The sequence below is a fragment of the Halictus rubicundus genome, chromosome 9 (assembly GCF_050948215.1).
Source record: "Halictus rubicundus isolate RS-2024b chromosome 9, iyHalRubi1_principal, whole genome shotgun sequence".
NCBI lineage: Eukaryota > Metazoa > Arthropoda > Insecta > Hymenoptera > Halictidae > Halictus > Halictus rubicundus.
Window position 1 is genome coordinate 18,149,885 of NC_135157.1, and position 12,160 is coordinate 18,162,044.

Consider the following 12,160-nt stretch of genomic DNA (forward strand, 5'->3'; position numbering starts at 1 on the left):
CACTCGAGAGAGTGTCCCGTACCGAGCAAACTAGTTTCCGAACAATTCCCAATGTTCGTGTAATAACGAACGTTTGACAGGGGCGAGAACGATCTCGGGTCTTTTTCGGAGGTCGGTGGATATCGCGTATCGCGGAGCGTGAAGCTCTGGTCGGTTTACCTGGGTAGCGAAACGGCGACGGTATTATCGATTTTATCAACTACGGGGGCTAGGGGATTCTTTCTCTGACGAGCGCAGTTACGGGGTGAGTCAGAAAGGGTACGGGTTCGCGTATAGGCGACCGTATCGCGAAAACCTTTGTGTTTCCTTCACTCACCTTCGGACAATTCGAGATCCAGCTCAGCAAGCTTCTCCCGCACGTCCTCCGGGAGCTTGCCGACGTCGATGTTGAACTCGGCCATGGCTAGGCCATCCGCGGTGCGCCGAGATCACCAATTCTCCAGCCGTACATTCCACGACCCGTCACCACCACTCGGCCATCTTGCCTTATACTGGTACGAACGCTGGCCACCAGGTGGCGACACGGTCAACCGACGACCGGCGCGGCTCGCGACTCGCAGTTCGCAGCTCGTGGCTCAGCTCCTCCACGCAAGCGTGTGTCTTCGTCTTCGTCTTCGTCTTCGTCTTCGTCTTCGTCTTCGTCTTCGCCTTTGCCTTTGTGTTCGGTTTTGTCCTCGTCTTCGATCAGTGATCAAATAATGTAGTCGACTACCGCTTCTTGTCGCTTGATGTTGTTGTTGACATTGACATTGCCATTGCCATTGCCATTGCCAATTGACGTTGCTGTTGCAGCCCTGTCGCCTACCTTCTGCTGGCTCCCATGCGGCCAATGCGGCAGCACCGAACTCGGTCAACGCTGCCGCAACACTTCTTATTTTCCCGAAAAGATTCAACTTCCCGGTGCCGCACGATAAGCGAGCTTCAAAACGTAGATCGTAGAGGCTTGCAAAAGTTTGTCAGCTGAAAACTTATCGCGAGCTGGCAATTTCATTTATTTCAACATTTTCGAAACTTCAAACGAACTGCTTCCTCGCGATCTTAACCTTTTTATTATAGCACGCCGATGGAAAACCAACCACGAATCGACGTGAAATCCCTACCCTACCACGCGATGCATACTTTGTCATCGGACATTGTCATTCGACTTTCATTTATTCGGATCGATGCCACACGGCCACTCGCTACACATGCGTGCTTGCCCTGGTTACCTGCCGGTCGTTTCTGTAATTCTAATCAACCGTGTCGATTAAATTTCACGGTCAAAAAGTCAGCCAATTAAAATGTTCAAGAGGAACTCTTCGTCGCATCATTCCTTTTCGATGCGATTGTCATACTTTTTATCTCGTGCGATGACTTTCTATCTGGAAAGAACACCTGTTCGGTATGCGTCTATTTTCTTATAACGGTACCTTTTATCGTTTTACCAAATATAGCTACATACGTACGTGCGGGAACATGTTTATTAACATGATTAGATTTTTCGTAAGAAATCGTGTTAAAATTAACACAAAAACGTTATTCGAGACTGGAATATGCGTTTACGGTTCGAACTAGAACTGCGTCCACGAACTTGGGTCAATGTTACTTACCGTGAAACTTTGGTGCTTACGTAACCACTCCCACTATTGTGCCTAACATGTAGATTTAGAATATGAATGAGTACCCGATGTCAACATTCCAGAACACGTGCGTATAGCACGCAAACGCGAGAAAAATTCTACACAAAGAGGGTCAAACACGCGGGAATCGATATATCTGATCATCCAAAAATCCAAACGTGTCGAACAAGACCACCTATATATTTAGTCAAAAGAAAAAAAAAGTACGCACAGATGGAATACGGTCTTGTTGTAGGACAACTCGGGACCATGTAAATATCAAGGTATGTGGTGAAAAGATCCGACGCAATCATTATTACGCTATACTTTATTACGCTATCTTCTTACTTAAAGTATATTATTATCAGTATAATTAACAAAGTGTGAGATGTATTTGTATACAAATTGTACGGTAAAAATAAAACGGGTTGTATCGTGAAAATGAAATAATGAGAAATTAAAAGAACGTCACTCGAATGTATCGAACGTTACTTTTTTTCAAAAGAGCTCGCATCTGGTAGCGAAACGGACAGGCTCGTCGACTGTCGCTGTCATGCGCACTTTGCTCCTGAATACTTGTATATAGTATTTTACGCGGGATGCTCCCGCAGAGTTTAGGGTACTCGCGTGATCTAACCTTCAATATATTACAAATCGTTCTCATATGTAGAAGTGCATCAGTTTTGCGAGTATTATTATTCCACATCCGAACATGAATATATTAGAGGATCCTGTTTTCAAAACAACCTATCAGAAATACAAGGTTCGCGTCAAATTATGGGAAAGTCGCTTTACGGAAAAACATGGACGTAAACCAAACAAGGTATTTATATATACACTATTTATGTAGTTTTTTTGTTGCAAAATAATCGGTGTTTAGAAAGACATACTTTAGTTTTCAATATCGCTTATCAATCGGACCATAGTCTTCGTTAAATGTAGACTATTGAAAATTAATTTTACTTACCGTTTTCTGTACACATCAATTTACAGAAAAAAATGCTATATAAATACCTTGACCTTTAACAAACATCTGTTTGCAATTTTTAGAATGATATAAAGGAGGCTGACATAAAAATAAAAGAAGCGTACAAAATGTATTGGAAATTAAAGACACGCGCCTTAGAAGAAACGCTTACGGATATTACATTCTCGGACGAGGTACAGGAGGTTATTTCTAAAGAAATCGTAACACGTATGTCGGTCGAAGAGATTGGAAACAAAAGCGAAATATCGATGTACGACGATAAGTATTGTACGAAAATTACAATCGCGGAAACCACTGAAAATGCGCATAAAGACAGAACGATCGTAGTAGATGGCATAGAGAAAAAGAATACCGTAAACGCTGGTACGATCGATACGATAAACATAAATGAAAAGAATCTTGAAGATGCAGGGACAAAAAGTACAGAACCTGTAGAGGGGAAGAATATCGAAGACGCGGGTGCAAAAGATACAGAGAACGTAGATCCGTGTTGCAGCAAAAATCAATCCACGGATTGCAATTTTGTAAAAGAGGTAACAGAATTGAAAAATGTGAAAGGAGTTTGGGGCGAACATTTGAGTAAAAGCAACGAACAAATGCCTAAAAAAAGACAGTCCTTAGTTATAAGTAGATCAACGTCTTTTCAACTATCGCAGAATAAATTTCAAGATTCGAGTTTTACAAAGAGGAATCCTAGAAAATCTTTATCCGCGACAAAGTTAAAAGTCAAGTCAGAAAAAAGCATCGATGCCGATGCGAACGGTAACGCATCGACGAAGGAACAAACCGCAACCACAGACACAAATATCAACAACAGAGTTGACGTCCTCGAGGAGACGAAAGGTATGTTTGGAGATCCGGTGAAAGTTACGATCGTCGAACGCAAACCAATCACCCAAGCTATCGGCACGGTGCAGCAATTAATAGAGGGTCATACGGTTAATAGAAATTTGAATCCAGGCTGGTTGGATAGGTGTACCAAGCAGAATAATTTGGAATATCCAACACTGGATTCTCAGAGACTTTCCGGTACAAGTGATTCCGGAATCGAATTGATGGAATCCAGCGTTCGCTCGCCCAAAGAGTATATACAAGCGCAAGCACCTGGATTCGTACAAATATCCGACGAAGAAGATTTTGTCTGTAACAGCGATTCGGAAGAAGACCATAGAAAACGTATCAGAAACTTTAAAAAACGATCAAACGACCAAGATAGCTGTCCCGCTAAAAAGCTCTGCATAGATAATAACGTCAGCGTCCGTATTATGAATTCGAATGGCAATGTTATTACACCTCCGAATGAACAAAAACCGTGTACCGATTATTATTATAGCGCTAGCACTATTCCTGCAGTGAAAACTAACGATTCAAGCGATAAAGAAACAAAAGCAAGAAACAGTAGCAGCAGCGGAACAAGCAAAAATATAATAAACGATCCACTACATACTGCAAACGCAAAGTCGAATAACGAACAAGTCGCGGATGAATCGTCTAACGAAAAACAACCGCGTCGCCGCAAAGTTGCTAGAAGGAGAATCAAAAATGTTTCGTCGGACGATGAAGGTGACGATCCAGATTTCAATGAAAACGACGGAAACGTTACGAACAAGAAAACGAAAACGCGAGCAAGTACCGCCGGCAAAAGAAATACCGTAAAAGGAACGAATAACAAAAAGGAGAAGAAAAGTACTTTGGAAACAACGAGATCTTCCAGAAGGAAAAAGACTGTACGGCGTGACGACGACACAGAGGACGATTTTCTACAAACCGAAACTGCAGGTGCGAATAATACGACAGAGAAGAAACAGCCGACGATATACGCTATAGAAACTCTACAAGCTGTTCCACGTTTTATGATCAACAAGAAAAGTCAAGGAGACCTTATCGAGCTGTGCTCCGAGTCAGTGTTTTCTACCACTGACGATGTACCCGTCGATTCGGCTCTATCCACGAGACCAAAATCAAAATTGACGGATAAAGAAAAATTGGAGAAAAAGGTAACCGACGGGAAGATAAATGAGAACTTTGTCAGAATAAATTTAAAAAAGAAAGTGTTTGTGCGCGGTAAGAAACACTTTAATTTCTCAAAGTACAAGAAAAATCAGTGGAAACAACGGAAAAAGGAATTGGGAGCTAGCGAGGGTAGTTTGGAGGTGGCTGATTTCGTTGAGAAACACAGCGTCGCGACTTGTTTCCGGTGCGGCGACGTTGGTCATTTCTCGAGACTTTGTCCGAAAAGAAAAGGCGACGACCTGATACCTTTGGACGAGGTGGACGAATCCTCGGAATTCCCAACGTTGGAGGAGGCACAACAAATGGCTAGTCAAAATGCGATTGTGGCGCATGCTAATAGAATCGATCGGTTACCTCAAAAACCAGCCTACTGCTCCAAGGTGGTAGAAGATCAGTCGGCCAAAGAAGAAACCGAGAACGAGAAGGAGAACGAGGACGGGGACGAGGACGAGGACGAGGACGAGGACGAGTCCCACGACAATCTATGGGAACCTATCGAAGACGAGGTAATGTATTGATGCATACATACATACATACATACATACATACATACATACGAGATAGCACTTTGTCACTTTGTAATCATTCGTACTTACCTATACTTACTCGTAATTAGTTATCAGGTATAATCGCTCTACTCTGTACTCGATGAAATTTCTAGGTACTTTTGAGCGGACATAAAATTCCCGAAGATTTGATATCGAAATTGCTACCGCCCGAGATCGGCATTGTACGGCCTCTCTACGACACCAAGGAAGATCAATCTTGCATAGGTATCGTCGTCGCGTCGATAATTATAGGCGTTTCAGTAAAATAACCTTTTACGCGTGGTTGCAGAGACACCGTCCGAAGTCTTCGAAGCGTTACGGCAATTCGGCCACGAGACTTTCAGACCTGGACAAGAGAAAGCTGTGATGAGAATACTCTCCGGTCAATCGACTTTGGTCACCCTGTCGACTGGCTCCGGCAAATCTTTGTGTTACCAATTACCGGCGTACCTTTACGCGAAACATTCGAATTGTATCACTCTGGTAATATCGCCGTTGGTGTCTTTGATGGACGACCAAGTGACGGGCGTGCCGGAATTTCTAAATGCGGCGTGTCTGCACACGGGTCAAACGCAAAAGGTGCGGGACAATGTAATGCAAATGGTGAAGCAGGGTAAAATGGATATTTTGCTAATTTCTCCGGAAGCTGTGGTCGCCGGCGAGAAGTCCACCGGATTCGGAGCGTTGCTCAGACAGCTTCCCCCGATCGCTTTTGCCTGCATAGACGAGGCTCATTGCATCTCGCAGTGGTCGCACAATTTCCGTCCATCTTATCTAATGGTATGTCGGGTGCTCAAAGAAAAATTAGGCGTCCGAACGGTGCTGGCTCTCACCGCTACCGCAACCAAAACAACCGCCGAAAGCATCGTAAATCACCTAGGCGTACACGATGGAATGGGTGGGGTGATATCCGATATTCCAATGCCACGGAACCTGTTGCTAACAGTCTCCAGGGACGAGAACAGAGATCAGGGTTTAATCAAATTATTGCTGAGCGATAGGTTCCAGAAGTGCGACTCGATCATTATTTATTGCACTCGTAGAGAAGAATGCATGAGAATTGCTGGCCTCGTCAGGGTGTCCTTGCAGGTACGATCATTTTTATTCGCGCGGCATTAATAACAATTACGATAACAACGATAAAAACGACGCAAGCACAACTACAACTGCAAGACTGCGTCGAGCGTTCGTAATTCGTGTTTCTTCAACAGGATCCACAGAATCCCGATAGATCCAACAGCAAAGTATCTTCGTTAGCGGAACCGTATCATGCCGGCTTGTCGGCCTATCGTCGAAAAACCGTTCAGAAAGCATTCATGAGCGGTCAGACCAGAATCATTGTGGCTACCGTTGCGTTTGGTATGGGCCTGAACAAGCCAGATATTCGCGCCGTTATCCACTACAATATGCCCGGAACGTTCGAAAGCTACGTCCAGGAAGTCGGAAGAGCCGGACGAGACGGTCTCTTGGCGCACTGTCATTTGTTCTTGCACCCTAAAGAGGACAACGACAAGTGGGAATTGCGACGGCATATTTACGCGAACGGCGTCGATAGGCACACGATAAGACGGTTACTTCAGAAAGTTTTCGTCCCGTGTTCGTGCGCAAAGCTGCGCGAGAGAAATGGCGATCGCAGATGTCCTGGCCACGAGGTCGCCATTCCGGTCAACGAAACCGTCGCAGCTTTGGATATCACGGAAGAGTCGATTTCGACCCTTCTATGTTACCTCGAATTGCACCAGAAAAGGTTCATCACCGTCCTTTCGTCTGTGTACGTAAGCGCTACGGTGTCCAGTTACAGTGGTCCTCAAGCCTTGAAACAAGCGGCGCAATCGGTGAGCCAATTTGATCAATTTTCTATTTCTATTACTATTACTATTACTATTACTATTACTATTACTATTACTATTACTATTACTATTACTATTACTATTACTATTACTATTAATATTAATATTAATATTACTATTGACTATTACTATTCCCATTCCTATTTTAGTCACCACCGCTCGCTATGGCGATAGCGTTGGACTTGCAGAAGGGTATATCGCACCAAGACAACAGTGTTATCGAGTTTCCAGTCGTAGACGTGGCATCCGCTATTGGATGGGACAGCGGAGTGGTAAAGAGTCATCTTAAAAACTTGGAATGGAAGACAGGTGTGTCCAATTATAATTATCGACCGATAAGAGGACAGATTCGAACGCGTTACACGCATTCGAATACTGATTTGTTTGGTATGCTAATATGCTTGCAGTGAACGGGACATCGAAGCGTTCATCGATTTCGGTCAGATACGATAAGCTAGGATTAAGAGTGAGAGCACCCGGCGATCTCACGGAAGAGGAGCTGGACGAAGCACTGGACGCGTTAGTTAACCGCGCACAGTTCCAAGAAGTGTCGGCTTTGCAACAACTCGAGACGATTAGCATGACGCTTCATAAGTTTAGCATGCCGTCGGTGACTCATTGCACGACCATGACCGAACAGACGACCAACAAGTCCGACGAATTGAAGATCATTATTCGAAAATACTTTGCTGGAGAAGTACTCCTAGACATCGATCCAAAACAACAAGTACGAAATACAATCGGTCCGAAAGATATCGCATACTTGCAGAAACGAACGTGTCGTTTCTCGAAACGACTAAGCGCGTCTTTTATACTTTTGTTTCAGATGAAACTGGAAAACGAGGCGGAGGTTGTCGGCGATATTCGAAACTTGATCGTAAGCTATCGGGACAATAATTTTAATGGCCGCGCGGTTGCTCGAATCTTACACGGTATACAGAGTCCAAATTATCCCGCGTACGTTTGGAACAAATGCCGTTTCTGGAGATCTCATCTTGCCTGCAACTTCAATGCTCTGTGTCAAATAGCAACCAGGGAAATTTTAGCATTACGTTAGGACGACGCGTTCGCGCAATCATAATTTATTTCTATAGAACCGTTGGCAGTGGACGCCTCTTGAAACACATGTCGTAGGACGCGATCGATCATTCGGTTAATTGTACTACGCGTAGAACGTCTAATTATTTTCAACGGGTGTTGAACCGGAGTATTTTTACCTATAGAGAAAGGAGGAGAGAAAGAGAGCGAGAGATATAATGAGGAAAATTTTATTGCTTCGATAACGAGTGACAAAGTTGTTTATACAAGTTGTGATATGCAAAATATTTGCTTACAAGTGCCTTAACGGAGTAACTTATTTTTTACATTCATGGAATAAAGTTTAATATATAACGCCTTATATTTTTTTAAATAAACGATAATCCAATGGTCTCGTTCTCGTTTCTTGTTGCAGTTTGAACGTGTAACAGATATGTTTTCGTTAATCTTCTCGAAAATATAATAGATATGCGCGAAACTAACTATCGTCACATATACTTTTCTGTTCTTATCATTATTCGATAGAGGAAATCCCCGATAGAAAAATGTTGTTTTCCCGCACCAGTTACTTGCTATCTTCTACATTCTATACATGTCGAATCCGCGCGTTAGTAATTTCGCACAACTGACAACAATAAAAATGCCTAGTAACTCGGTTACTTTCTTAATACTAAATTATGTGTAATACCAGACGCGCGTTTCTGTTGCGTTCTTCGCAACCGACGAAGGAAGAAACGATTGTAAATTATAACGCGACGCTTTGCAATGTTTCCGCGACGATGCCCAGGTTTCTCACGTTACGATGCGTTTCATATAATCGCACTGTCGCAAAAATCTTTGCATTCGTATTTGCTGCATTTTCCCAACGCGATCCATGCACGTCTCGTTTTGGCAGATCGCGCAGAATTCGGACGAGATCGCGTGAAACGGCGAACGAAAGTAAACGTTGGCATTCTTCAGTGATTTATTTTTGCGGTGTGCCCAAATGTGGAACGCCACCTCCAAGACCACGATCACCGTTAAGAACCAGCGAAAGCACACGATTGCCAGCAAGAACACGCAAATCGGGTGTATCTGGCCGAAGAAGCACGTACCAACGGGAACGGGTTCTAGTTCCCTCAGATTTTCGCTGGTCTTCTTGGAACCGTCCTTGGTCGACAACGTTTCCTTCACTTCTTTCGGAATCTAAACAATTGCTATTTATTATTATTATTAAGTCTTTGACGTACGTACCCTTAGCGTACAGGTACACGAAAAGAAGTACGATCACGGTAAATGGATGTTTATCGTTGGTCGTTCCGTTCGGACCAGTTTCGCGCGAAACGAGGGGTTTGTTCGACTCGACGACGAGTTTGACGCGAAATCGAGTTTTACAGTTTTACACGTCTACATGTTTCAATTTAACCTAGCAACTTTTCGTTTTCACTGCTCCGATTGTTCGCATTCGCAACTGTCGAGTGATTCAAAAGTAATCGAAAGTAATCGAAAGTAACCGCGGGAATCGGTCACCGTGCTTACAGCGCTCTTCGCGGCGAGGTCAGAAAACGTATCGCTTCGTACGAACGCGATATCTACGTGTATGTATGTATCGTGGCACGAATCGGTCGGTCCATTTCAAAAAATTTCTACTTACGTACAATCGGAGATACGATATTTAACGATAGAACGTTACGAGGACAGAAAAACGACTACACGGCCAGTACAGGACGGTTGTTTCGAACTAGATTTCTAGACACGCTACTTATCGTTTTACCTGGAAGCGCACCCTTCGGGTCTTGACGGTATTCGTCCCCAACAAGTTCATCTCCGGTTCCCCGGTTTCGGCATTATTCACCGCGATCACGTGCCGTCGAACCTCGTATTCGGTCACTGGCAGGCTTATGATCTCGCCAGTCTCTTCGTCCACGTAAATTCTGTCCATTTCCCTGCGAAAGATTCTCATAAGTATCGAAATGTATTCGGTACACTTACTTCCCACTTCCCTCTCTCCCCTCTTTCTCGCCCCTGTCCACCTGTGTTACTCGCGCACTCTCTCTCTCTCTCTCTCCCCCCCCCCTCTCCCTTCCTCCTGCCATTTGGCGATCGTTTTCTTGGCCGTGGCAATCGCGTATACGACCAAGGAAAACAAAGCTTAATGAATTCGAGCGTAGGTACACGGATCCTCGGGGTCACTTCCCGGATACCGCGATCTATACGATTTTTATTCTAATGGTTGGGTAGCTCGATGCGAACGTTTCTCTAGGCGGAGTGAACACCGGCGATCTCCGATCGTCGGATTACGTCTGCCATTTCCATTGACGCATCGAGTTTGCTCGATTCCAATCAATTTGCATTCTCTGCCGACCGATGTGCCATTCTGAATTTATGTTTATAATTTATGAAACGAGTGTTAAATTGAAATTGAAATAATCAGCTTGACGACAGAAACGAAAAGTGATCGTTACGTTGCGAAATCGAAGAGTCGACCAACCTTTACATTTTCTTCTTTTTTGATGAAACACGACTATTACTGTAAATATAATAATACGTATCGTCTTTGCTTAGTCTGTATCTTTATCGTTATTAATTGACCGTCTTAACTTTCTTTGGTAAACTAAAGAATATTTCATAAGACTTTCACTCTGCATAGACGATGCACAGACGATAGAAAAACGATAGAATATATCTACTCGATCGAAAACATTTAGAAACGATAGAATAAACGTAAACTCGTCTGCTTTTAGCCTGAATTTATTTAGTATCTACAAATCAGTTTTGCGTAGACTTGGAATTATTAGTTGCCCGCTCGAGCAACTCGTCGAAGAAATCGCGAATGAGATCGTTCTCGGAATCTCGAACGCAACCTATAAATGTCATGGCGGAATATTTAAATAAGCTAACGATTCTCAGATAGTGGAATATTTATGATAAAAAGTAACGAACAAACTCGCGGTTAGGAGTAATTGGTGTAATTACGTTCTGATTGCCGTGTTACGTATTCGAAACGTGAGAGCAGGTTTTGCTCGAAGACTCGAAACAACGCTAACCTTTCCGATTCGAGGCGGAACATGCAAAATCGTAATTTCGAAGAATCGTGAAAGCGTAGTTATGCCCCTGATTTATTCGTCAAGCGAAACAAACAGACTACGTATTTAATGCCTGGACGATACGTATTGGATACGTGATAAAAACGAATCGGGGATACGCGGATACACAGAACGCAAGCCGCAAGTCGCCGAGTACTAAACAAAACCGTATCGCATTCCGGGGAAAAAGAGAAAACGGCGAATCTCAAACATCAAAATACCGGACACGCTGAATTCGGATGATCGTTCGATCGTACACGCTAAATAGCAATCGGATCAATTCCAAGTGTTCGATCGAATAATGTACGTTGTATAATCGATACGCAACAACACGATCTACCGTATGTGTGTAGTTAAACGGTTAACACAGGTATTCGGGATAGACTAGCAGATTTTCCTCCTTTCCCGTAGTACGTAAAACGATTCGACTATCGGTGCGTTTCAAGCAAAAACTTCAGCCGAGTTTTCCCGAGGAAGAATAATCACCGATAAGTAAATCGGCGATAACCGAGCAGTCATTTGCATGGCTGAATAGAATTCAATAACATTACACGTACGGACGGTAGGGTGTTCGTGCAACACGCTAGTTGGTAAATAGAAGCGTATCAGATAATTCACTCGGTCTTCGATGTACGGTAGATCCAGGTTACACAGCGAACAAGACTTTGCGTCGCTTCTCTTTTCTTCGATAAGATTTGCACTCCGATGGAAAGTTGAAAGAGAATTTACGTTCGAAACACCGCGTTGCTAATAAACATGTATCGGCATCGAAATCGGAATCGAAACATATTACAACGGGGACACCGTAGCAGACACGCGCACGCAACTCTAGACTCATCCGTAGTCTGTAGTCCGACCAAGTCCGACTAAAGGTGTTCGCCATGATAACCTGTAACTACGCGGACTATAGATGGTCGTGTTTACCAATCAAACCGCTTGATCCAGTGCAGCAATAACATGCGCACGTTTTCATCTATTGTCCCTAACTAAAAATTATTCGACGGTACAACATGTACATATATTCGATTGAAACTAATCCTTACATATATCGCACTATACA

At 43.6% G+C, this 12,160-nt stretch overlaps 2 protein-coding genes across 2 annotated transcripts; one reads left to right on the forward strand and one right to left on the reverse strand.

The window, feature by feature from the left end:
- The first annotated feature begins 1,403 nt into the window (after positions 1-1,403).
- Positions 1,404-8,393, forward strand: Recq4 (RecQ4 helicase). Its single transcript, XM_076793897.1, has 10 exons — positions 1,404-1,882; positions 2,104-2,421; positions 2,649-2,949; positions 2,998-5,105; positions 5,261-5,372; positions 5,437-6,236; positions 6,359-6,982; positions 7,147-7,306; positions 7,405-7,724; positions 7,824-8,393. The coding sequence occupies exons 2-10, from the start codon at positions 2,311-2,313 to the stop codon at positions 8,052-8,054; spliced, it is 4,767 nt and encodes a 1,588-aa protein (XP_076650012.1). The 5' UTR covers positions 1,404-1,882; positions 2,104-2,310; the 3' UTR covers positions 8,055-8,393.
- Positions 8,250-11,959, reverse strand: LOC143357419 (uncharacterized). The gene is made up of 3 exons (XM_076793898.1): positions 11,658-11,959; positions 9,789-9,960; positions 8,250-9,220 (listed from the first exon to the last, which is right to left on the reverse strand). The coding sequence occupies exons 2-3, from the start codon at positions 9,954-9,956 to the stop codon at positions 8,828-8,830; spliced, it is 561 nt and encodes a 186-aa protein (XP_076650013.1). The 5' UTR covers positions 9,957-9,960; positions 11,658-11,959; the 3' UTR covers positions 8,250-8,827.
- Between the last annotated feature and the right edge of the window lie 201 nt (positions 11,960-12,160).